Below are 27,051 nucleotides of genomic sequence, written 5' to 3' on the forward strand. Positions count from 1 at the left end.
CATTATACACCCAAATCTATATGCTTGTTTTATCATTACTTTGCTTTTTAAAAACATGAAGCTCTCTTTGTATGAAATTCTCTCTCATGTTTATAAACACAAATGCATTCTTATATGACTGAATAAAAGAGAGTGTAAGAAGAGTATTATATTATGTTGCCTTCTTTTTAAATAAAGTCAAGTTAAAAAAATGAACAGTATTATATGGTTATTAATTTTATGCACTTTAATCTTGGGATGATTTAAAATAGGAAAGAGGCATGTTTTGCTTCCCTTTCACAGTATAGCACTTTTAAAAATTCAACTTAACTTCAGTTTTGATAATTTCTTCTTCTATTCACTGTTCTCTGAAGATTCTCAGTATTTATTATCTATATTTTTAGTGTTTGTCAGTTGAGTAATTAAGATGTGTCCAGTTACCTCTTGTGAACAGTGCAAGTAAAACTTAATAGGTTTGTTTATACCTATATGCATAACTTCAAAATAACCTACATGAAGAAACCTCAGCTCAAAACATGAATGACAGGCCTTGTGTTCCACCCAGAAGACAACAAAATACAGCAGAAAGAACAGGCAGAAAAGGTTCATCTTAGAAACTGTCTGAATGATGGAGCAGACAATGCAGTGTAGGATAAGAAAGGTAGTTCTCGTTCTTGCCTTTGTTTCATCTTAAAATTCAACCTCTCCAACTACTGTTCAGCTACATTTTCCCTTTATTAGTACCTTTTGAATTATCTTATTTTTCTTGAAAGATTCCTGAATTGACTCAACATAATTTCTTAATTTGTCTTTTGAAATAATTCATTAGATGATATTTAATCCTCAGTAAACCTTTCACATAAATTTTTGGAATTCAACCTTGCTAGAAAGCAAGACAGACGTTTTCAATATTGATTGGAATCAACTGGTCCGTAATTAGCTTCCTTGGTTGGCTAATAATCCTAGAAGATCCTCATTAGCAAGTGTTGGGAAATTTCTTAGAGCCTTGTTTTTTTGTTGTTGAAAAGAATTCTAGGAATTTAAACAAGAAATACAGAGCATGGGTTCCTGGCTACAGTATAACTTCATGTGCTAAAAATGGTTACATGACTGTTTTCTGATGACACTAGTGCTCCACTGAGTTCCATGTCCACACCATCTGCTTGACATGAAAGTGCAAAAACACTGCAGACAGCTCTGCAAGAAACATTTTGTTCTTGAGGCCTCTGTTTAATCCCTCCTCAATTTTTACCAAGACCTATGCCATAAAGCACAAATGTTCATTTATCTATTGTATTTTTGATACTGTTTTTATGTAGATCCTAATCATCTTTCTGCTTTTTCTCCTGCCATTACCTAGGCGTCATGTTGCCGAACAGATTTTTTTCCATTGTAGTCACTGTGACAATGAGTAGCTGGATTTTTTCCTACAGCTCTGTGAGTAATGATTAGCAGTGAGTATACCACGAGGGGTATCACTGTCCTGAGATACTGAACAATCTGACATCACATGGTAAGCTATAACCAGGGCAAAAAAAAAAAAAAAAGTGATTCTGTTTTCCCTTGTGTAGGGTACGGCGCTCGGAAGATCTCGCGATGTACGGGAAGAATAGGGAACTAAGGCATATGCCATATTAGGTAAAGAGCAACGCTTATTGGCTATATAGGCATGCTTCCGCCTTTGCTACCTTTATAAGGTCCAACCTGCGTATATTAAACGCCATTTGCAGCATCCTCATATTGGTGTCTGTGCTCTCTGGCCCAGGCACGGGTGGGACGTGCCTGGCCGCCTCGGCGGACGGAGTCGATTGCCAATGTCAGGCAACAAGTGGTGACCCCGACGTGATACTCCGAGGCGGCGGACCGTAGGCGGCGGACCGTAGGCGGTCGAGGGATCCGCGGATCATGGAAGGGATAGTCAAGGTCGTATTATCGTGTGCTCGTGAATGGGGGATTTCTATGAAATCGAACGCAGTTAAGAGCTGCATTGAGCGGCTCCTTGAAGAAGGGGCGGTTAACAGTGCCGGGGAAGTTTTATTCCCCCAGCACTGGCAGAGATGTACCACCGCGTTAACGGAATATGGTATGTCTAAAGGGAGTGCGAAAGATCTAAAGACATGGGGAGTGATACGGCAGGTCCTCCAGAGAGCAAGGGAGGAGAGGGAGACTTGGAGGGCAGCACGGGAGGCACTCGGGAAGAGCGAAGCAGTGGGAGTGCAGACAGAGGCTGATGAACAGACCCTCTGCAAGCTTTTAATCTGGTGCAGAGAGAACGGGTTCAAAGCCGAACACCACCTAGCATTCAAACCCGATGTGAAAGCCAAAAGCAAAGTGGCCATCGGAGCCACGGCAGCCTTTGCAAGCACTTCAGGACCGGGACCGCCACGCCACTGAAAACCGCTGGTGTTTGGAGATCCATCGCTAACCCCCCCGCCAGTGCCTGCATCTGTGCCTGCACCTGCGGCGCCTACACTGTCTGTGCCCCCGCTTCCGCTTGTTAGATCGCCTTGAAAAAAGGAGAAAGCGGGGCTGGGGAAGAGAAGGCGAATGAGATCAAGGAAACTTATGTTGCTGAAGGCTTGATGAAAGCCAGGAGGGAGGTGCAGAGGAATTTGATCTGTCTTTAAAAGTGGGGTTGAAGAACTGTAATGCTTTAAGTGAGGACGGAAACCGTTATTAGGGCTATTATTTCTATTTGCTATGTTCATCTCTATTATGTGTTGTATCCTTTGTATATTGATGCCGACACGAGGTATGGTTGAAAGGTGGAAATTTGTATGATCTGTAGAGTCATAAAACTATTGTGAAAAATAGGATCCAAGACCCTGAGAAAGAAGATGTTTGCCTGCCCAGGCTGAGCGATAAGGAGCGCGGAGGCGGCTGCCCAGCCAGGCTCAGAGCCGACCTCCTCCAAAAGCAGATGAAGGCGGCTGCTCGACCGGGCTTGTAGCCAACTTAACTGCAAACATCCTCTAAATTAGTTTGAAGGTCAAACACCCGAGAGGGAGGGAGATGAGAAAGGCAGGACCCTCAGACTGACGACTGGGACAATTTACTGACATGCGCACCTGCGCACCCAGGAGGGAAGATTATGTGACTGAAGGCGGAGTTTGTCCGCCCCCTGGTCTGCCTGCTGGCACGTACTGGCCCTACGTGGCAGGATGCACGGGGCATAAACAGACAGTGCAGAGAGAGGGGGGGTGAGACTCCTAACACTGAGACCCACGTTGTCTCTGCGGGGACGCCCGCTGAGTTGGGAGCCTGTCAGCAACCCTCTAATCTGCCACCTCGAGAGAATGTTCAGTCTCAGTGTCCTGCCGACAAGTATTACCTCACGAGTAATTAGGCATACTTTGCTTCTTTAACGTGCTTTCACCTGAATAGCCGTAGCCACTTTGTTCTGTGTGATTATTGCCGAATCCCAAACCCATTCGCAACCTAATTGGCAGCGAGGATGGGATTAGGCAATTGAGACAGTGGAACTCACTAGTGGAGCGCACAGCTACGTGAGGTCGTGCCACTGGATGGAAATTGTGTTTGTGCTGTTTGTATCTGTGGTTTTTAGATCTTTATTGTGTAATATCAGCAGAGAGGGCTAAATAAGCACAACAAGTAAGTCCAAAATTTGAAAGTGGGAAAGTCAGGAATAACTCAGACTACGGCGTCCCCCCCCCACCTCCCTCGCCCACCCACCCCACCGATGGAGGACTGGGAGCCGTACTCTGACTTGTATCCTTGGAAAGAGACTAGGGAAGTACTTCAGCATGGGAAACAAGAATGAAGCGATGGCCACGCTCCAGTGCAACTGACACGGAAGGACCTGCAACAGTCCTTACAAATTGTAAAAGCCTCAATGCTACTGGAGCGGGCGCCTCCTTAATATACAGAAATCCCAAGCAATTTCTGGGGAGGAAACCAAATTGAAGCTATGCAAACATAAATAGAAATGGAAATCGAAAACCTTTCAAAATGATTCGGACATCTTAATAATCGATTTAAAAGATTGTTTTTTCACCATACTATTACATCCTGAGGACCATGACATAGTGGAACATATGAACCAAACGCTGAAACGCCAGCTACGAAAAACAAAAAATTGGCAAGAGCAGAATATGTTTTAAAATTTTGAGATTGCCCCAGGATAGCCTAGTCCCTCTGATGGTCAAACACAGGGCTGGGCTAAAGGGAGGCCTGACAGAAGTAAAGTCGGGTCCGTGTAAGGTGATGCTGAGAGACTGGAACACGGGAAACTGGATGGGACCCTTGGGCTTAATAACCTGGGGAAAAGGGTATGCTTGTGTCGTTACAGATACTGGAACCAGATGGGTGCCAGCAAAAATGGGCGAGACCTTGGCTGGAAGCAAACTCGCATACATCAAACGTAGCAGGCAGGCAGCTGGTACCCTAGCTGTGGAAAGTGTGAGCCTGCAGAAGAACAACATGGGAGGAAGAAGTGTTACTGTTATTATTAGCTGTATATTGTGGCTTTTAGGAGGTAATATTACTTTTAACGCTATTATAGAAGCTGATGCTACTTTTAACACTAATGGATATGTTATGCTACTTAGGCGTATTGTTAATTATACCCAAATTAAGAGTTGTTGGCTTTGTGGGACAGCGGATCAATTGATGCACTGGTGTTAGGCATTCCTCAAAGCAACTGGACAGACCTGAATCTATATAGCCTACTCAATACATCATATCAGTGCACACAGGAGAATGTATGGGCGGGCACGCCAATAGCCATCATGCTGGAGGAGGCGCTGCAACAGCACAGCACCACAGCCTCCATAGTCCATGTGAGAAGTCATGCCAGTATACAGGGATATTATCAGGAAGGCAACAATAAAGCTGATGCAGCAGCCAAGGGTGTATGGACAATAACACAAGCTCGTGCTATACACGAGCACCTCCACATAGGAGCGAGAGCCCTTGCAAAGCATTGCAACATTCCCCTTGCAGCAGCCAGGGATGTGGTAGCCACTTGCCCGTATTGCCAACGATCGACTCTATGGGGTGCTGGGGTGAATCCCCGTGGCCTAAAGGCAAATCAAATCTGGCAGTCAGACTTCACATTATGCCCTTTATTCAACCACGACCCTGGTTAGCAGTTACAGTGGATACATGCAGTGGACTGATCATAGCCACACAACACCAGAGGGTTACTGCGCGTGCAGCTCACCAGCATTGGATAACGGCTATAGCATGGTTAGGTGTTCCGCGAATAATCAAAACAGATAACGGCTCCTGCTTCACAGCCCAATCTACGCAAGACTGGGCTGACAAATGGGGAATTCAACTGCAACACGGAATTCCTCATAATAGCCAAGGACAGGCAATTGTAGAGAGAGCAAATCAAACCCTCAAACAAAAAATCAAGATCCTTGGGGAGGGGGAAGGTCATACCCAAAGAATTCCCAGTATGAAGCAACCAGAAATTTTGATGCGAGCGCTATATTCGCTGAATCATTTCATTCGTGGAAATGAGAACAAGGCACCAGTGGATAAGCATTGGGCGGTCGCAGCTATAGAGGATGGGCCCCCAGTTCTGGTCAGGTTCCCAAAGAAAGGGATATGGGAGTCTGGGTGGAACTTGGTAACCCAGGGAAGGGGCTACGCGGCCGTAAGACAGCAGGAGGTAGTGAAATGGGTACCCGCAAGGTGGATAAGACCGAACCTCAAAACTCATGGCAACTATGAGCTTACCCCTACAGGAACAGCTGATGGGACGACCCCCACAACCCATACACCTCAGTGATGGAGGATTCGACTGGACCCCGACCTACTAAGAAAGCACCTTGTCCGGTTGAAAAGGAAATATTGGAGAACAGCAAAACAAACGATCGACATGGCAAGACGAGGAAGGGATCTCTTTGCGTTATCCTGCTGATACAGGTTGTATGGAGTCGACCAGGAAACACAGAATCCTAGGCCCAACAATGGGCGAGGGCGAGAGGCGCATCCCATTATTGCCTCCCCACCGGGGTGGAAAAAGGGGAAAGTCCTGATCTCAACCTGTGTTGAAAATGTTGCAGTTTGAAAGCCGTAGTGGTAATGGTGGGGGGGGGGAAGGAGGTATCAAAAAAGGTATCGGATTCACGAACAGTCTGTCAACTGCAGGTCCGATTGCCCCCCCGCAAACAAATAGTCGAGTTCACAAACAGTATGATTTATTCAAGTGCAGCATTTACAAAGCAGGTTTCGGATGTTAGTACAGGAAATTCTCTACTAGAGCATGGGGTTTTTAGCTAGCTCTGATGTACAAATATGCAATCATCACTCACCCCAGAAAATGGGAGAAGACGTCCAGTCTCGAGTCTCCTCGGGCAGCGTCCCGGCACAGGGGGAGGGAAGGGGGCTCAGCCTCTCGACTGACCCAGGAGTTACGATGAATTCTTCCCTCCAGACTTTTCATCCTTAGTTCACCTTTTATACTTTCTTTACATTCAGGTGGAGATTGAGTGACTAAAGTCATACTTAACCTTGTTGTTGATTGGTGGAAAAGTTTCTCGCTTTCATTTAAAGGTACAGTCAACCGAAAATCTAAAGCGCATGCTCAGTGAGGGGTGGTCGTACCTCGGAGGCGGGTAACTTCTGAGATGGAGGTACGGTTTTCACATTATAATGAGCAAAGTTTAAGCAAAGTTCATCATTTGCCACTTTTGCTGGCACAGCACCGGACTTGTTATCGTATATCTCTCATTAGACGGCCACTGTGCAGCTTATCAGCAGCCCAGCACAGGGAGTGCAACAGAGTTTGGCCGTGGAGCTTTCATCCCGCTCCATCCTCCGTTACTCCCTTTCGCAGCTGCGAGGAGGGCAGATTGCGTTGCCCAGGGAACCGTGGAGGAGCAGAGTCCGTGCGTACCAACCATCCTGGAAGTAGCAACTGTGCAGCACCCCAAGCAGGCCTCTGTAATGCCAGAGCTATGTGAGGCCCTAGTTTTCCTCTCAGTTCCTGCTTTCAAGCAATTCTTCTACAAACGCTCCTTCCACACAATTCACTAACATGCTTTGCTTTTGTAAGTTTTGCGGCTCCGCTAACAGATAACGCTTTATGCAAATTAATGGCACAAAGAGCAGCAAATCTCACAATACTGCCTAGTGGGACAGTGTATGGGGAATCATGGTCACCATATGGGTCATATGTTAATGTGACATACCGCTCCCATCATGTGAATTTCACAGGGTACCTAGAGATAGTCACTCAGAAGGCTCAGAAATGGGAGAGAAAGATTACATCAGACCCCTCTGCCACCTGTGAAAGTTATAACACAATAAATATAGACAGAGGTGTGGGAAGATTTAGCTGCGGGGATGATGAAGGAAACAGGGAGTGGATTATACCCGAAGACTTGTTTAGACACTCAGGTACAAGATGGACGAACGGTACTATAATTCTCCCCACCTGAAACGTTTCCTACTCTAGAGCGCTATGCTTGCTGGCTGCTGCATACCTACCACCAGACAAAATACCCCCAACCCTTGTAAAATTTTTTGCCCCCATGTCACCTGGTGTCTTTTTACCGGGTAATATGAGCGAGGCACCATTCCTCGTCCTGGTGAATGCTAATATTACTTGCCTCGGCCCGATTTTAGGATCAACAGGGCTATACAAAATTCAAAGCTCGACCTGTCACTTGTTGTGGACGAATAAAGCAGTAAACACATTGTCTCAACAGATAGCGGCAGGTTTTAGGGATGTCAACAAGATACTCAAAGCACATCACGAGGTCATCAACGTAATCTTCGAGATTCTCCAGGTGGGGGAGGCCGGTCCAGAACATTCAAAAACCTAAAATTTTGTTGCCTGACCACAAAAGACTACGAGAAGATCGACAAGAGGTCGGAGGACATTCAAAACGTAGGATCAGATCTGCTACAGATGATAAGACGTAACCCAGGAAACTGGAGATGGCTTGAGAACATAGGCAACAGTATCTGGACATGATTACTATCCTGGCTCAATTGAATTGATTGTGGAAGCTTGGGTTGATAATCATTATGGTATTGATTGGTGTCTTTTGCAGCATGCCTATTTTGTCATGTATAATCCACTATGTATTGCATCAGCTACGACGCTCACAGAAACAAGGCAGTCACAATGTATGCTATTAGCAGCTTGTTCAAAGTAGTGATATTTAGGATATTTAGATTAACATGGGGGGGGGGAGATGTAGGGTACGGCGCTCGGAAGATCTCGCGATGTACGGGAAGAATAGGGAACTAAGGCATATGCCATATTAGGTAAAGAGCAACGCTTATTGGCTATATAGGCATGCTTCCGCCTTTGCTACCTTTATAAGGTCCAACCTGCGTATATTAAACGCCATTTGCAGCATCCTCATATTGGTGTCTGTGCTCTCTGGCCCAGGCACGGGTGGGACGTGCCTGGCCGCCTCGGCGGACGGAGTCGATTGCCAATGTCAGGCAACACCCTTGTTGTGTGTTTTGGTGGATCTCTTTACATTAAACTCTTGTAATTACTCTTTACTCAAAAACCACTTCTTTGCCTGTATAATTAGGCAAGATCCTTGTCCTCTCATCTTCTCCTGTCTACGTGTGGAAGCTAGATCAACAGTTTTGGCATGGACCTTAGCTAACAGGAAACTCTTTAGTGGATGATTATCATCACGATTATGATCACGATTATGGTTATCATGATCATAAGCTACTTGAGAAAAGGTGCCATATGAGGCTTGGGGAAGAGATCCCTTCAAGGCCTTGTTCAAGATCTAATTGAGTTTTCCTAGGAATTTAATAATCATTTGAGAGAAACATTGAAGGCAATTAAGAAACTTTAAAAATCTTATAAATTTTTAATAAAAATCTCCTTTCTTAAACTCAAGTCCCTCTTCTGCTCTTGCTCTTCTTCCAGTTCTTTTTTCTCTCCACAGCTGTTTCCTGTACCTTCCCTTTCTCATTTCACACCATTTCTCAGAAATACTATCTACTATCTAAGATACTAATACTATCTAAGTAGGAGAATGACTACTGTTTGACTAAAATGGCATTTTTTTTCAAACTTCTGAAAGCTGAAGCTGATTTTCCAGGGAAGGAGGGAAAAAAAAAAAGTTATTCATTTTCCTGTCTCATTATCTACTCTTAAAAGTCAGGATATTGTAATGTTCTGCCCACTGAAGAAAAAGTTCAAGTTTCTTATCAGGTATTCATATATTTCTTCTCCTTCAGCCTCATAAAGCTGCTGTTGGTGTTTCTCTTTTTAACTAGACTATTATGTCTACATTCATTGTACTCAAAGTGTTGTTCCAGGCAGTTTCCATTGAGATTTCTTATTGGGAAGCAGGACTACTCCATGTCAGGAGTGATGGCATCTTCCAAACATCTTGATGGTAGCTTGATGGTACCTTGGTGGTATCTTCTTTATTTGTGGCACTGGAAAAAGACAGCACCCACAGGAAATCATGAGGATCTAGTGCGTCTCCTTTTCTTTCTCAGATTAATGCCTTTAAAATTATTGTGTAACGTTCTGTCCTTGGTTAAGTCTGTCCCAACTCACCTTCCTGAAGTTTTTTTTCCCCAAACATAAGTATTTTTTTCTGATTTTTTCTTTGTCATTTCTGATGTGGAAAGCAAAGCAGTACTCTAACAACAGTTCAGTCTTGGCAGTATTTTCACCAGGAGTGGTATTGCAAGAGTCCTGAGCTGGTTCTTATGATAAAACTCTGCTGTTTCTGCCCAGTCCCAGCTGTGTCCATTGCTGCCTCCTTTCGCCTGTACTTTTGGCACAGGTGTATCTGGTGCAGAGTTACAGTTGAAGCAAAACTGCTTCTTCTTAAATAAATCTGGTACTCTGTAGCACTCAACCCACCTTTTAGTGCAATAAAAGGGCTAATTGCAACTGATCATTTTGACATTGCGTTATCTGCCTTATTTTAGAAGCTAGTCCTCCCAAGTTAATCTCATTACTTCAGCCCCTCCAAGAAATCTATAAATATTTTGAGAGCCCAGCATGTCTCATACAAACACATAAAAGAGAATAGTTACTTTTCTGGCATTTTCTATTTTTGATTTTTCCTCTTTGACTAGATTGGGTGAGTAGATGGGTGGTCACTGCAGAGACAAATTATTAATATGTTGCGTTTGTAACACAATGTGAAGATTATAGTGTCTGAAGGCTCTTCCCTTACAAAATGACCATTAGCTTCATTTAACAGTCTTTTTCTTCTGCTGAGCACCAATTCTCAACATCATTTTCTAACACGCATTTTCACATCTGCTTCCCTCGAAGGACCACAGGGTGGCAGGCTGATTAAACATATCTGCTGGAAAACGTGTTCCTCACAGGTATCAAAAGACGGAGTTGGAGCAGCCAGAGGAGCAGCTGCTGGTGGCGATCCCCACAGAACGGAGGGATGGGGAGGCCACCGGGCCGCAGGGTGCTGAGCTCTCGCCGTGGGGCCGGCAGAGCTGCCGTGTGCTGGGCCGCAGCCGCAGGAGCAGCCTCGCTCGCGGCAGGATGCCCGGGTGCTGCGGAGCTTTACCTGCAGGCAGGATGCGATGTGGTTAACGAGAGAGACGGCGCCAACCCCCTCGCTTTGTGGAGCGCTGTTTGACAAAGGGTGTCTTTATTAAATGCTGCGTCAATCATAGGACAGTGCGATTCAGAATCTCTTGACAGCAGCCGTTTGGCATCCTATCAAACCATATCCATCTGCTCCTGCCACCAAAACTGTTATCTATAGATACGCATGTGCTTCATGTTTGCACCAACCCCTACCCTGGGGCCTTGTCGTGGTGCCTTCTGATGAGGCAGAAGCAGTCGAGTGCCCAGGGCAATGTGTGCAGTGTGGAAGGAACAAGGGCGAGTCTGCAGAGACTCACGCTGAGAAGCAGAAAAGGAGAAAAACTTGCATCCCTCTGAGCATTCAGGGCTGGGTACGGTGTCCACTCAAGGCCCAGTGGCTTAGCAAACCTTTTACATGTGGCAGCCAGACATCAGAGCACGTTGACACAGACACAGCTGAAGGAGACCTTAAGAAACAGTCCTGTAGCACTTAGCTGGTAGGTGTTGTCTTCACACTTAGGATGTGGTTTAGGAAGCTGTTCCTTTTTAGCTGTTGGTCACACTTCCCAGCTGACTCAGACCTCCCAGGCACTGCACTAACCCTGATACTACAGAAGTCATGGGGTACAACCTGAGCTAAACATATAGACATAGCTCAGGCTGAGGGAGCTCACCAAACAACAACAACAAAAGAACTAATGGGAATGCATATAAAATCTTCAAATATCCAGATTTCTGCCAAATTACAGGTGCTTTTTGAGTTATGTGACTATTCTTGTGGCTGTCAAAATAAAGAATTATTACAGAATATTGAATATATGAAGTGACAGAAATTAGGAACTATTCCAGGTATAATGGGCAGATAGAGCTACTTGTGTGAAGAGAACAAATAGCACCACTGACAGTGTAGAAAACAACTGGTAACAGAAAATGCTGCTTTAGCAAAACCATTTGCTGGATTATTGAGCCTATTGGTCTGATGTGGATTTCTCAATTTTTCCTGTTAACACTGTTTGCTTCTATAAAATATTTACCTTCAAGGGGTCAAGCACCAAAACATCTTCCCATCTTATGGTAGTGCTTTAGCCACCAGTCCACGCAGTAATTTCTCGCTCTGGCACGGTGAGTGCTCGAACATTTGACACAAAATGGAAAAGCTGAGCAAGGACAGGCTTCAAAAGCTCCTTTCAGATGGTCTCTGCATACTTCAAGATCAAAATGCCGTTTTCTCTGCACTTCAGCTCACGGTTGTAGCAATTACCAGGTCAGCGGCGCATGAAAGCTAAGAAGCTGAGCAGAGAAAAGTCTCCTTCTGATGCCGATATTATCAAACTATCCTGCTGTTATCTGACCATGGTGACTTCTGCAGGAACTGGGATAGTATATTAGAGAAAAAAAAAAAAAAAGAGAGAGAGAGAAATTTAAAACATGCCATTTTTTTTTCTGCTAGAAAAATTACTAAAATTTCCTGCAGTTTATCATGAGAGTAAAATCAACTCGGCCAGAGGCTTTTAATCCTTTGAATCCAAAAATGTGGATCCTTCTGACGGGTTTCTAGCAGACAAATTGTTCAAACTTAAAGCAGCAAATGAGCAGCAGTGAATGTGATCCAGGCACTGCCAAGAATGGGAAATACTATTGTATGCAGCATGAAAAGAGAAGGGGAGCCTGGACAATACCTGGTAGTTCCTTCAATTTTCTTTGCCATACCCCTACTCGTAAGGAAGTTAACCAGTTGAAACACAATTGAGTTCTTTTTGCAAATAAGCATGGGAATATAGGGAAAAAAACAGAAAACAAAAACCCACTTGTTTTTTGTCAGCATTGCAAAAGATACCTGAAAGAAAAGTCTGTTTAAAGGTCAGAAACCTATTCTTTTTTTTCCCCAGTAAGAGAGGAACCAAGTATTTCTAAATGTGATGTTTACATACTGCTGGCTCTTATATAAAAGAAGTTAGGAAAAAATCTCACCGAACAACTTATCTGCTAATGCCTTTTCTCCCTGAAGTGCTCCCCCATCTTTTGCATGCCATAATCAAAGCCTTAATGATTTGCCTGTCATTTTTCTGTTTGAAAAGCTGTAGTCATCCCCAAAAGACAAACAATATTACGTAAGACACAGGAACAGTGCTATAGCAGAAATAAACAAAAAAACACACAAATATTGGTAACTTTTTTGTATGAATGTCACAGGCCAAAACAAGCTCACAGAAAATTAATTACTGTAACCAAAGATATCAAATCTCAGAGTAATTTATCAAATCAAAACTTAGGCCACAGATGCAATATTCTTTAAAGCAATATTCTGAAAGCAATATTCCTGCCTTGTCAGGTAGTTGGTGTTTCACCGCTTGGACATTTCTCAGTGAGGTCAGTGAGGAAGTCGTATAAATTATGGGAGCATTTTTTTAAAACCTATACTCTTAACACAATGTCCCTCTTCATGCATGATGTTCTGTGGAGTGTGACAATCTCCTTGAGCTCTCCAGGGTTTCAGTGTGGAGCCTGACACCTTCCTGTGTGCCAGGTGGTCTTCAACGCTCACTGACTGGCACTCCAGCTTGCCTCATGTTGGTGGTGCCAGCTCTCCACTGGCCCAATGAAGCGAGTGGGCAAGTCGCTTGTTACTGTTTCGGTGTAGTGGGGGATGAATTCTGGTATCCCATGGCTCAAAGCTTCACCGTGCTTTTGCCTCAGGAACACCATACTGTTGGCTACTCACTTTGATCTCACTTGTCTCAAGCTACATTAAGATGAAATGCAAGCAAATTTCCAGCTTTCAGATTCCCCATGTGCTTCCTTTTTGTGGGATCTCTGCGGCATCTCTGATAGCTTGTCCTGCTTGGGAGCGAGCGTCAAGACATTTGCTGGACCTCATGGTGTCTGTCAGCCTGGATGCTGAAAACATGCAAGCTCCACATGAGTCAGTTTATGTAGGTCGCTGATGCCTCCTGATCAAAGCCTGACCTTGGTGGTTATGGTAATCAGCTATTTTGGGGTGGACCAGGTTTGGGCTTACCTGATTTCCTCCCTTATAAAGCACACTGCAATAGTAGTAATAGTAGTAGAAGTAGCCAAAAGCGGCTATAATGCCAAAAGCTGGCATGGCAGAGCAAGCATATTGACACTTCTCCCAAACGCCCACCTTGCTTCCAATTAATTTCAGCACGAGAATTTCGTGACCTGGAGGCAGTTAGTAACTCCCAGAGATGTCTTTTCCAAATACTTGTCATTTTTTTCATTGAATCCAAATATTTTCTTTTGTATCTACAGTTTCCACTGGTAATAAATAGGTGGTGCATGCATTGATTATTCAGTGTGCAAAGAACCATCTACTTGTCTTTGTCTGCAGCCTGTTTTCTATCAGGTTTCCTTCTTAGCTCTTTTGTTGGGCCCCGAAATTATGCCAATATGGCAAGCACGTCAGTGTATGCAATTTTCCCCGAAGTGTGTGAGGGCAGAAATAAATGTAACAAACGGGCAGCCAAGGGTAATCTTAATGACACTGGGTTGTAAATGAGCACTGCAGAAGATGCCGCTTGGATTTTTTTTTTTTTCCCCCAATCAAACACGTTGACAAACGGTGCCCACGGCCGCGCTCGCCCGGGGGCAATTTCGGGAAGCGCCCGCGGGGGCGGCGGGGGGCGGCCCCGCGGGCTGCGGGCTCAGACCTCCCCGCGCCTCCCTGCCAGGGGGGCGGCAGCTCCGCGCCGCAGCGGCCGGCCCGGCCCGGCCCGCTCGGTCTGCCGCCTGCGCGCAGCGCTGCGCCGCAACGAGCCGAGCCGAGCCGAACCGCGCCGAAAGGATCCGAAGGCAGCCGAAGCGCGGTCCGCCCCGTCGGGTGCGGCAGCTCCGCGGCCGCGGCGGCTCGTGCGCGGGCGGCGGCAGCCCCGGCCCCCCCGTGTCGCTGCGTTCCCGGCGGGGCCGCCCCCGCGCCGGGGCTGCCGTGCGCCAGCCGGGGGCGGCCGCTCCGCTCGCCGCCCGCGACAACAACGAGCGGCGGCGCGCGGGGAGCCGCGCAGGTGGCCGGGGCGGCCGCGGGGCAGCGATGGAGGAGGGCATGAGCAGCACGCAGCAGAAGGCGGCCGAGCTGGAGCACACGGCCGAGGTGCTGCTCACCGGCGAGCAGCTGCGGTAGGCGCGGGCGGCGGGGCGACGGGAGGGGGTCGCTAATGACACCGGCGACAGCGAGACCCGCTGCGGTCCCCGAGGCCGCAGCGAGAGGCGGGGGATGCGGCGCGGTGGGTGCAGGGGTGCGGGAGCGCAGCCCCCTGCCCCTCGCTGCGCCGCTGGGTTGGCACCAGCTGCGGTGGATGGGAGGGGATTCCCGATGTTGCTGTCACTGCAGCACGGGTGACGGGGGCCATGGACAGCCCCGAGACTGTTAACAGGGGTGCCCGGCTCTGTTAACCTTTAATTTCTGCCATGCGCTGAGTGCAGCGTCCTTACCCATGCATTACACGCGTGCAAAGGCACTGCCAGGCTTTGGTTTGGTCCCCTGGCTCCTTGTGACTCAGGAAGGACAAATACGAGTGTTACTGTGCACATACATATGCACGTGCTATGCGCGTAGCTAGACAGATTGCAGAAATACTTTGCTAGTAGTTTTTCCCAGAACTTACTTCGGGCTTTCCACACAAATACTAGACAAGCGCTTCCAGATGATAGAAACCTGCTTGATTTGGGAGCTGCCCTCACAGCTGCTAGCACAGGTCCTGCTGCGTTATTAGTGACACCCACGTATAGGGACCACAGGTGTCCTGTGGTGCACACCAGTGATATCCAAGTTTGGTCTCAAGGGGAGGCTCCAGCTCTAAACCAGCATCTTCTCTAATCTTGAGATTCTTTATAAAAATACCTTGGGACAAAACCTTGCAGGAAAGGGCACCCAGACACGCAGACAGTCTGTGGTGGACTTGGTGCTGAGTTGTTAGCTCAAGTGTCTGATAAGAACCTGCTGTTTCTAACTTATTTCACTAGAAGCTGAATATTCAAAGCTAATACCAAACTACTAGTAAGATCATGTTAAATCGTTCTATGTATCTCATAGCTAAACATAGAAACAAAAGCTTTGTGATCTTTCTCTAAGAAAAAGCTTGAGGAAATGCCAACAAATCTGGCTCCTGGAATCAGCTCAGTAGTCTTACACTAGAGGATGACATTTGTAAACAGCCCTTCTCATTTATTATGATAAATCAGCATGTTCCTATTTTTGAAGCAGGACGATCTACAGATCTGAAATAATTATTCCTCATTCCATTAAATTACCTATGGACATTTCCCATGTGAAGCTATAGGAAGTGGCCTAGATCTCCTTGGGCTGTGGTTTCACCAGCAACTCAGCCTATGTAATGCCAAGCTTGCACTGAGAGGAGCTCAAGGACTTCTTGGACCTCTCTGAGCTCATTCAGTGTGCCCATCTGGCAGAAATGCTCCACTCTTTGGTTAGGTTAGTTTTTCTCTATGGTTGTTGGGTTCTCTGTGTTCCCAGAGGGATCTGATCACTGCCAGGACCCACAAAAGGAAAGTAGTGGAAGTAGGGAGGTGGCAGAAGGAAGAAGAGGCAAGAGAAAGCGAGACATCCCATTGTTAGTAGACATCTCATTTGTAGCAGCCCTGAGATCAGCTGGAAAGGTCTTGCAAAACTACACCCTAAATTGTCTTTTGGTAACTTTGTTCTGCTTCTCTGTTGTCGATATTCTGGTCAAAAGGTTAGTTTTTTCCATTTTTTTCCAGGCAGTAAAATCTGCAAAACAGGTGATAAAAAACAACTGGCAGACAAGTGTTAGCCAGTGGGGTATTTTAAAGTTCCCTTTTCCCTTCTAAGTGTATCACTGTTAGTGCAAAATGAAAACTTGGGGGGTTTCAGGATCAAAGACAGGTGATCTCCGAAGCCTTTGGGGCACACAAACAAAAGATAGGAAGCCAGCACGGAGATGCTGTTCAAGGAAATGCACTGTACCCCGCTTGTAAATGCGGGATGAGGCTTCGCTGGGAATGATGCAGCCAGGCTGCTGATTCTGCATGTGCAGAGGAAAGTGCAAATGGGCAGCGCTGCATGTTGCACATGCTTAGCGCTAAAAGCATAAATAAAACTATCATTGCAGCGTTGCACATACAAGTACTGTGAAATGTTGGTATTTAAAGACCTCTTACATCAACCCAAACACATGTGTCTAAGCTCTAATACTCACCATAGCTGCTTGGTCGGAATTCCTTCCAAAGTTCATGTCGCCCCTCTTGCCCCAGCAGGACGGCTGCTGCAGACCCTGTGTTGCACACGTAGCCAGCAGGCAGCAGACTCTGTGCAGCTTGACTTAGTCGCACCTTGGTGACCCTGGTTTTGCACTTAGGCCACACTGCTGGTGGGGACAGTGTCTAGATTCCCACTTTTCCCACCCAGGCAAGTGTAAACAAGCCAGGGGAGGAAGAAGAGGAGGCTGAAGGGGCTTTTCCCTCTCATGTGGCCGTGCCTCGGTCACTTTGATCTGTGTTTCTCCTTTGCAAGGTCAGGGAGGAAATGGAGTGATTTATGGAAAATAAACAAAACCATGGGCTATATCTTAGATAGTATGGCAAAATTTCAGGTAGTAGTGTACTCTGCCTCCAAGGTCAGTAACCAGCTAAGCAGAAGCAACTGACTCTTGATTAGTTGAAGTGTATTTTTTAGAGAAGGGATTTCAACAATTTGGCTCTTGGAAGAGCATTTAATTGATCTCTGATAGCCTGTCTTGCTTGGGAATGAGGGTCAAGACCTTGCCTAGGCTTTATGTTCTCTATCAGCCTGTACACTAGAAGCATACAAGCTACCCACAAGTTACTTTATGTAGGTCACTGCTACCTCTTGACTGAAGCCTGACACTTGGTGGCTGTGTTAATTAGCCATTTTGGGGTGGACCAGGTTTGGGCTTACCCAATTTCCTCCCTTATAAAGCACACTGCAATATTAGTAATGGTTTTAGAGCAGGGATTTCAACCTTTTTTAATGACTGTTATTATTATTTTTTTATAAACAGAAGTTGCCCTTGGGCATATGATGTTTTCTGGAGTAGATGTTATGTTCAGTACCAGTCTCTGCAGACTGCTGGCCACCTCTTCAGCCTTTTCAGGGAACGCCACCTTTCCCAATTCATGCTGCTGTTAAGCAGTTTAGAAAAGGATTAGAAGACTTTTCAGACCAGTGTTTTTGTTAAAATAGCAGTGGCAATTCAGCACTTTCTTTCTGCTTAGGAAAAAAGGAAGCATGTTTCTTAAAGCTTTTTTCTCACTTGTTTTCCCCAAGTGACTAAATGCAAAATATAGTTCAACAGCTTTGTATTGCAAACGCTTATAAATCATGAAGCTGTAAGAGAAAAGGCAAAACCAATTTTCATTGTTCTTCCAAAGGCCTCACTTTGGGTAGGTGATCACTTTAAAAAAACTTCTTAATAAACCAGAATGCGTAGAGTTCAGAATCATTAACTTTTGAATGGTGACAGCACCTACAGGTCCATAAATTTCGACTTTTTTCACAGTAGTTGGGTTCAAAAGTTCATTGGCATCCTAAGCCACAAAGAACTAAGTGCACGCAACACTAGCAGTTTCTCAAGAAAGGTAATCAGGAGAACCTTGCCATTAATATATTACTATCCACTATATAGGTATATGAAATGTTATCATTATATTTAAAACTTTATTAGCTGATGCCACTCTGCTGTTTGTGGGTTTACACACTAAAAAGAACATAAGGATTCAAGCTATGGAGCTGTCCAGAGGTCTCTTCGTCTAGATTGAGACCTTGACTAGTGTTCAGATTTTAAACAAACTTGCATGCAGTTTTTGGAGGCAGAATTTGTTGAGTCTTTGTGAGCTGCTGAAGCCAATCTAACATTTTCCTTCTGATGGGCCCTTCTACCAGATCCTTGCCACTTCCTTACTTCTCTGCTAGTGAATACCTTTCTCTTAGTGCATTGATTCACCTGAAAACTAGCCCTGAAAAACTTCTTTTCATTCGTCCCACTGGAGATGGCTTGTCTGCTGAATTCTTTAAGGCAGATAGGACATCAGGGATTGTGTCATTAGATGTTTGTGGAAGACGTTGCTCCAGTGCTCCCTGCCCAAGCCATTTCACTTTCTTTAATTTCTTTCTCAATATCAAAAAATTGGCAATCTTCTCTGGCGAAATTCCACCAAAGGAATACACTGCAAGAAAAGGTTTCAAAGGGAAGGTTGCTGAGCTTGCAAACTGAAGGGCTCCAAACCCAAGAAGTTTCCAGCTATCTCTACCCTGTCACAACATTTTTGCCTGATGCACCTTCTCCTGTGATTGTACTAATTTTAATGACATCGTGTCCCATAAATATGTATGTGTGTGTGCAATAATTTAGTCTTTCCAGTCACTAGCTTTTCTCAAGTGCAACTCAGAGATAAAGCAAATAACAGTGCAAGTGCAAAGAGTGCTCACTCTTTGTTCAAGTGCACAACAAGGCAGACGTTGTAAGAGTGTTTCGCATTGTATATTTTATGTATTGCATTTGAGATGGAGTGAATCATTAACTGCAGAGATTAGCAGAGATTAGCAGGCACAGGATACAGCATGCGGGAAGCACGTACAGGATTATTTTAGGTTAGAGGAGCTGCCCATGAGCAGGTGAAGGAAACTGGCTATCGAAGCTAATGCAGACAAGCAGTATCGGTGACATGGGGGATCAAGCGCCGCTGTGTTCTGCCCCCACACAAGCCCTGCCTCTGCGAGGGCAGTGGCCATCAGCTGGCAACCTGCCTGGGAAGTATGTCCATTGCTGGTCCTTTTAATTTACTGTTTGTGCAGTGATAGTGCCCAGGAATTTGAGCTATTTATCACATCCCTGCGGAGGCAAGCAGCGTGTGCTCAGGAGGAAAACGAAGCCCTTGCAGCACAGATCTTGCATTGTGCACTGGCTGCTTCGGAGCTGCAGGTGATCTGCTGGGATTCTGATTTCTCTCTGTCTGAGATCAGACACAGAGCCCAAAAGTGGCATCCCAAAAATGCAGAGAGAAATACGTGTGGTGCAGGGAGAAGCAGTGGTTGCACAGTGCACTGGGATTGGGTCCTGTGCTTGGGAAGGCGCCTCCTCTTTTCTCCTTCCAGAGTCATGTTGGAGGAGTGAGAGACCAGGCTGAAGCCAGGAAGGAGGTCAGCCAGCTTTTACTCTTGGATATATGGACAAGGATTAGGGAGTAGCCTGCACACCATATTTTAACTGAGACATTTCTTAGTATCTGTAGGATCTAGTGCGTTTTCAGTGCTTTACACAGAAATTTCCACAGAAATCGAATAATTTGAATGTCAAATTCAAATTCAAAAGTCAATCTCTTTGTAGTCCAGGTTTGAGTCTGTTAATTTTCCCTTCTCATCCCCATGACCAAGTTATGCCTGAGCATAGGCTTGGTTGGTAGCTCGTGGCTTAGGGACTGCTCTCAGGAGAGAGCCCTCCCGCGGCTTCTGACCCCATCTGCCTTTCGAGCTCCCGCGGACAAACCGGACAGGAGATGAAAGGCTCAGTACGAAGCAAGAGTTAGTGGCTTTTGTTCTTGTGCTCGGCTTACCCCTAGTACAAGAGGGATGTGCAACTTCTAGAGAGGGTCCAGCATAGAGCGACAAAGATGATTAAGGGATTGGAGCATCTATCGTATGAGGAAAGACTAAGCGAACTGGGCCTGTTTAGCCTGATGAGAAGCCTAAGAGGGGATCTAATCAACCTGTACAAATACCTGAGGGGAGAACGTAGGGAGAATGTGGCCAGACGCTTCTTGGTGGTGGCCAGCGACGGGACAAGGGGTAATGGGTACCAATTGAAACCCAGGAAGTTCCATCTCCATGTGAGGAAGAACTTCTTTCCTGTGAGGGTGACAGAGCCCTGGAACAGACTGCCCAGGGAGGTTGTGGAGTCTCCTACTCTGGAGATCTTCAAACCCTGTCTGGATGCCACCCTGTGCCCCGTGCTCTGGGTGTCCCTGCTGGAGCAGGGGGTTGGACTAGGGGATCTCCAGAGGTCCCACTCAACCATTTTGATTCCATGATTCTAAGAAGTGTACATCCAGGGAAAGTGCCATAGATATTAAACTGCAGCCTGAAGCAGGCCGAAGAGAAACTACATTAAAATTCTAAGGTTAGTAATGACAGAAACTGCAGAACTTAAAATCTCATTGAACCACTGGTGTTCATAAAGTGCAGGAGTGTGCATTTCACATTGATTATGTTTGCTTTGTTTTGTTTTCTTAAGCAGGAACAGGACATCTAAGCCATATATTTGAAACCATTTTAATGTATAAACCACTGTATTTTAAATACAACTTAAAAAACTATTTGCACATATTCTCACAAGGATCCTTAGTTACACTAGTATGACTAAGACTACTAGTATTATAAATAGAATGAGCAGTTCGCCTTAACCAGCCAGCAGAAGGAAAATGGAGAAGGGACTTTTCATTAATTTCATAAATATTGACAATAGTCACATTTTTTTTTCCAACAGTTTAGAGATTTGATCTTTGCTTTGAATCCCACATTTCTCAAGTACACCTAAGGAGAAACAACTGTGTTGTGATTTTGTCTCTTTCTCACAGCAGCAGAATTAAAGCTGATGTCAGAATTAAAGAAAGTTAAAATATATAAACCCAATCAGTCACCCACTGCTAGGCAAGTGTTCTGCACCAGGAGTGAACGTATGATAATGTGCAACCATGTTCCTTCATTCTTGGAAAACTCTGAAGCAATGAGACTCTAAGAGGTTTAATAGAAGCATGGAGAAAGGAAGGATGACCTACAGACTCACAAGTTACTTGGGTTGTGGAGAGACCTGTGAAGTCAAAGGAGAACCGAGAATAGATGGAGTTAGCCAGATATTTGGAAACTTAGGTAAGAAAGAAGATGGCAGGCTAGAGTGGCAGCTTAAATATGCTGTTATTTAGATTGGTCATGGATGTGACACTGATCTCCTTCCCTGGAGATCTTCAAAACCCACTCGAACGCAGTCCTGTGCCATGTGCTGTAGGTGACCCTGCATGTGCAGGGGCATTGGACTAGAGGACCTCTAGAGGTCCCTTCCAACCTTAACCTTTCTATGATATTCTATGATTCTACCACTTCTGGAGCCCTGTAAGTCTTTGATTGCAAAAAAAGGTAAAGAAGAGAAATGAAAGGATAATGCTAGACCAGAATTAAATTAACCCTGTTCACCAAAGAAGTAACATGCATGTTATGGCATAGGTTTAGCATAGCTATGCAGTCTGAGTCCTGCTCTGGTTTTACACAACCAGAAAACCTTGCGCAAGTTCAGCAAAGTGCATGAGAAAGTTGTAAGGAAGTCAGAGCCTTAGGCCAGGCACAGTGTTCGGTGGGTTGTTGGGCAGAGATATCCAAGGCCGATACAATCATATCAGTTCCAACACCCAAAGCAGCCCAGCTGTGTCCGTGCAAGCCTAAGAGTGAGAAGATGAGTTAGTTGGTGAGAGGTTTTGTGGCAGCTGGTGGCTTTGCTGGGGATGGCTCTTTGCTCGTGGGGACCCTTTGGGGAAGCTGTCCGGCAAGGCTTGATGATGGCCTTTTGTTTGGATCAGATGACATTACTAGAGAGGCTCAGAAATTATATGTTTGCAATCACCAAGTTTATTTCTCCTGCAAGGTTTTGAGCTCAACCTTTGTGTTTCTGCCAGGTTATCATACCTGAACAGAGGCAGACACTGACATGTATTATTCTGTGTGTTCTGAAATCTGTGCCATGTCACTTATGCCACCATACATCACAGTGACAGCGGTGTGATAACGCTGCTTCAGAATGCAGCCCCTTTCCTTTGTTATCAGCCCTATAACTTTACATTTGTCATAGTTCATTCTGCATCTGGGGAGCTCGGGCAGTTACTGCAGTGTGAATCTAATGCAAGGAGGGGGGTTGGCTGGCCTGGGAGGAAGAGCTCCAGGGCCTGCTTTTGGTGAGAGACCCTACAGTCACATTGGCTTATTGCAGCTCATGGAGGCGAACTCTATGAGAGTGCCTGTGTCAGTCCAGGAGTCCCTTCTACTTAATCTTGTTCCAGCTCCAGAACTCATAAAATCTTTCCCTCAGTGGATTTAATGTATTAACTTGGATGAGTAACTCAACAAGGAGCAAGGATTTTTCATGCCTGTTTACAGAGCTCAAGTAACTTACAGAGAAGCTGATGAGGGCCAAAGCCACCACAAGGGACAGCCATGGCACATGGAGGAGAGGAGAGCAAAGGGAAGGTAGGCAGGGAAGAGAGACCTTCTCCTTCTGGTGGCAAAAATGATAGATTGACCCAGCTGCCTTTGAAACTATGGCCTCAGTTCTGCTGCAGGAATGGCCTATGCGCTGGTATGAGTGTGAGCCCAGGAAACAGTCGCATGGATTAGGCATTGGAGCTGGTTTGCATCCCCCCAGCCTTGGAGACTGGGCAGAATAATCTCTTTCATTTCTCAAAGATCCTGAAGATGCAGCTAAAATCAGAGTGAGACCATGTTTTTCTATCTTTACGCAGACATAAAAATCTGCACTATTTGCAAACCAGTGGGGAATCCAGCCCTTGTTAGAGCCCCTTCTTACAATTTAAACTTCAAAACATTAAACTCTTTCAAGGAGATCCTTTTAGTAAAGTTTTGGTACTCCAGCAGGTTTGTATCCTTAAACATGAGGGATTTTTAAGTTTCAGATATGCATGCAAGTAGGCAGGCAACTTGTGATGCAGAGGGCATGATGCACTAATTCTGGGCACACAAGGTCCTGTTTGGCCTGTCTCATCCATGGCAGCCAAAGACCACGTGTTGCTGGTCTTCAGTAGCATGAAGAACCCATTCGTGTTGAGAAACCCCGAGATCATATCCCAGAGTGTAGCAAGGACTATACGGAGGATGAAAAGGCGGCTTCTCCCTCGCAGTAATATTGTGTTTGATGTGATGGAAGAGGGAGAGGAAGAGAGAGTGGAAGAAAACAGGGAAAAGGGCAACATAACTGAGATCAAGAGCCAAGGAAATTGTCTTTCCAGGAGTGTTTTAGGTAGATAAGAGGCAGATATGGTTTTGTTTCTCAAGGACGAAGCATGGAAGAAGCCTTGAGGTATAAGATACAGGGGAAAGAGGACTTGGAAGAGAATTCGAACTTTCTGGGGGAGAAGTACAGCTGCCTTGAGAGGTGCCTCATAGTTTGCATAGACCAAATTTCTTCTGCTGATAAGCAGCATATAACACTATCATATTTATCTCTGTGGGTCTACGGATCTACAATCTACCTGGTTTGGGAAAATTCTGCCATCTCCTATTAATGCATCGGCAATTAGGGCATTTGGCTTTTAATTGTGTTTTCTCTTTAAGTGGGTTTATTTCATTGCTGTTCATATTAAGGACTACTGCTAGTGCTGGGATATTGCCATAATATTCCCATTATTGTTCAGCTAAACTGTTGTATAATCTGTTGTCTCTATGTTCACACCATTCTCTCGCACATTGGACCAAATGAGTCTATTGGCAGGAGTTAAAAAGAAGTATTCTTATATTGTATCCGTTGTTCTTCACATTGTTCTTGTGTCTTCAAAGCACTGGGGCTGTGGGTACCCTTGTGTTTTCACAACCCGTTCTCAGCTCTGATGTGACAGGCAAACCAAACTCCAGACATAATTATCACATGGTTCATAAAAACCAATGATTTTTAATTTAATGCAAACGAGTGCTGCAGAATATTCACAAGAAGCTGAAGTCGTAAGTGCCTTGTCTGAGGAATCGGACTCCAGAACTTAGAAATATACGCTTTGGAAAGGGAATGTGACAGCACATAGCCAACACATCCCTCAAAGTTAGGACTGCAAATAAAGGAAATGAGTCCTGAAAAGGTATTAGCTAAGCGTTATTTATAGCACCGATTGCCAGTACATAGAATAATTTCCTTTCATTGCTTACAAAAAAAAGATCCTTCTCTCGATAATTATACATCCTTTTCTGCACCAGAGTATGATTGTATGGCTTAGAAATCAGGGTGATATAATAGAAAACTGCTAATTGTTTCCTCATACTCAGGATGTAATTAACTTATATTTTCTTCCAGATAAAATTATTTTTAGTAAGACACAGAAAGAGCAACTTCCACCTTAATCTGCTGCTGTCTATGCAAATAGAGGAAGATTTTGACGTGGAGAAGCTAAAGTAACATAAGTATGTACAAATCCCCAAAAAAATATAATTTTGAGAATAATTTGAGACTAGAAGCTTAAAGAAATGTCATGGACGATTAAAGCCTTTTCAAAGTTAACATCATTTGTGTCATATAAACACAGACCTTTGGGGTCTTTGGGGAAATTGTAGAAATAGATGAGGTTAAATTAATAAGCAGACCTTTGTGACCTTTGCGATCAGAAATATCCTTTATTTTCTTTCATAACTGGAAGCACTGGGATCATTCTGCTTGTCTAACTAGACAAGGTGATGAAAATAGGTTCTGGAAAGCTCACTGAACAAAAGAAAGAAAGAAAAGGCTTATTAAACATTTATTATCTAATCCATGATTTGTGCAAAATTATGCATTCATCTAAATAGACAGCAAGAGGTGTCATGGCACAAGATCAAATTCAGCACTTGTGAGACTGCATCCAGAGAACTGGACCCAATTTTCTGCTCCCCAGCAGAAGAAAGGCCCTGAAATACCGGAGTAAGTCCCACGGATGCTGCTGGCCTTGGAGTATATGATGTACAAGCCCATGCGCACGGCTGGTTTTGTTCAGCCTGGAGAGGAGAAGGGTCAGGAGATCTTATTGCTGTCTACACTACTTAAGTGGGAGGATGTAGGAAAGGAAGAGCTAGAAGAAGTCCAAGAGCTACATCTTGGATGTGGATAGGGACAGGACAAGAGGCAGTGCAGCAAGTTGCAAGGGAATTTCTGATTGGATATTAGGAAACAATTCTTCACCATGAGGATGGTCAATACCTGGAGCGGGGACTAGGGGAAGTTATGGGGTCTCTACCCTTGGAGAGAGTCAAATCTTGATTGGATGTCCTGAATACCCTACTCTTAACTGGACCTGCTTTGAATGAAGGTTAGACCAGATGACCTCTAGACATCCCTCTCAGCTCCAGATAATCTTAGGTCTCATGGAGGCATGGCGTGATGTCTTCTTCATTTAGCTGTGGTGACTGATACTATTATTATTATTATTATTATTATTATATGGATCAAGTGCACTCCAGCCATTGCACATGGACTTTGTGCATGATGGACCTGGTTTGTGTGTTCATTTGTGTGCCTAAGTGCTTCGCTCAGTCCTGGAGCTCTGACTTTGAATGTTAAGAATGGGTTTTTAGTCTCCCGCTGAGAGAAGGAATTGTTAAAAGTTTCTTTCCATGGACAGGTATGTTAAAGACATCTCTTCCCTTACTTTTAAAAATGTGATGAAAGAAAAATAAACAAATAAGGCCTATTCTCTATTATTATTATGTTGCCTTTGTTAAATAATATTTCTCTGAAAATGGGCAAAGCAGGGAGATTTGTTGCTTTTCCTTCGTGTCATTGTGCTCTATCACAATGCTGCAAAGTCTACATCCTTTCAAAATATGTCATGGTGGGGCAATATCAGAACGTTTTAAGATGTCAATAAATGGTCATTTTCCAAGTGCTATGCTTTGGACTTACCAACATGATTCAAATAGTGTTTTTTGAAAGATAATTGCTTGCATTCACTTTGACCAAAGAGGGGCTAATGCTGCTGCAAAATAATATAATAAGAATTTCCCATGACTTTTTGTGTTAAATCTGTAAATCAAAACCAGCTGAAACAATGTATTTTTTATAATTTCACATGAAATATGTTTGTGCTTCATGTATTTTTTTTTTCTGGTGGATATGGAACATCTGAGTTTGTATGAGGCCTGTAATAACAATACCCTTGGGAAACAGATTACTAGGGCAAAGAGAGGGAGAAGAAATGAGTGCATAAAGTGTTTAATAGAAGCGCAATAAAAATGGGGAGAAAACTCTTTGAACATACAGTGGCTGGGGTGAGGTCCTAGGGGACTGGCAAAAGTGACAATTTGCTTGCTGGCTGGAGTGCGCACGTGGCATCTTTTCCTGTAAAAAAACAGTATTCCACCTCAAAAAATGCCAGACCAGTGGAAACACAAACACGTGTTGGACACTTTATTGACGATTTTGTGTGTTCAGTGCCCACAAACCAGTTGTGACAGATGTGTGGGAGAATACCTTCAGGGGTGGCTTCAGCAGTGGTAGGCACAGCCATGGACTGAGTACCTACACAGCTCTCCATTCAGAAAGTCTATCATAATTACATTCAAATTAAGACAGAATTGCTAACATTCGTCTTCACAGAATGGCTGAGTTCGGAAGGGGCCTCTAGTCCAATGCCCGTACTCAAGCAAGGACACCAGAGCATGTGGCACAGGGTGGCATCCAGGCAGGTTTTGAAGATCTCCAGAGAAGGAGACTCCACAGCCTCTCTGGGCAGCCTGTTCCAGGGCTCTGCCATCCTCACAGGAACGAAGTTCTTCCTCACATGGAGGTGGAACTTCC

General features: G+C 44.8%; 1 protein-coding gene across 1 annotated transcript in view; it reads left to right on the forward strand.

Annotated features, from left to right (window-relative positions):
- Positions 1-14,552: 14,552 nt before the first annotated feature.
- Positions 14,553-27,051, forward strand: part of DEPTOR (DEP domain containing MTOR interacting protein) — a 63,664-nt gene continuing 51,165 nt past the window's right edge. Inside the window, 1 exon segment of the mRNA XM_088533296.1 lies at positions 14,553-14,641. Within this exon segment, the coding sequence (XP_088389422.1) occupies positions 14,556-14,641 (86 nt within the window). The 5' untranslated portion in view covers positions 14,553-14,555.

Source organism: Tinamus guttatus, unplaced genomic scaffold, assembly GCF_059628265.1.
Source record: "Tinamus guttatus ecotype Peru unplaced genomic scaffold, ASM5962826v1 Tinamus_guttatus_pri_ptg000492l, whole genome shotgun sequence".
NCBI classification, from domain to species: domain Eukaryota; kingdom Metazoa; phylum Chordata; class Aves; order Tinamiformes; family Tinamidae; genus Tinamus; species Tinamus guttatus.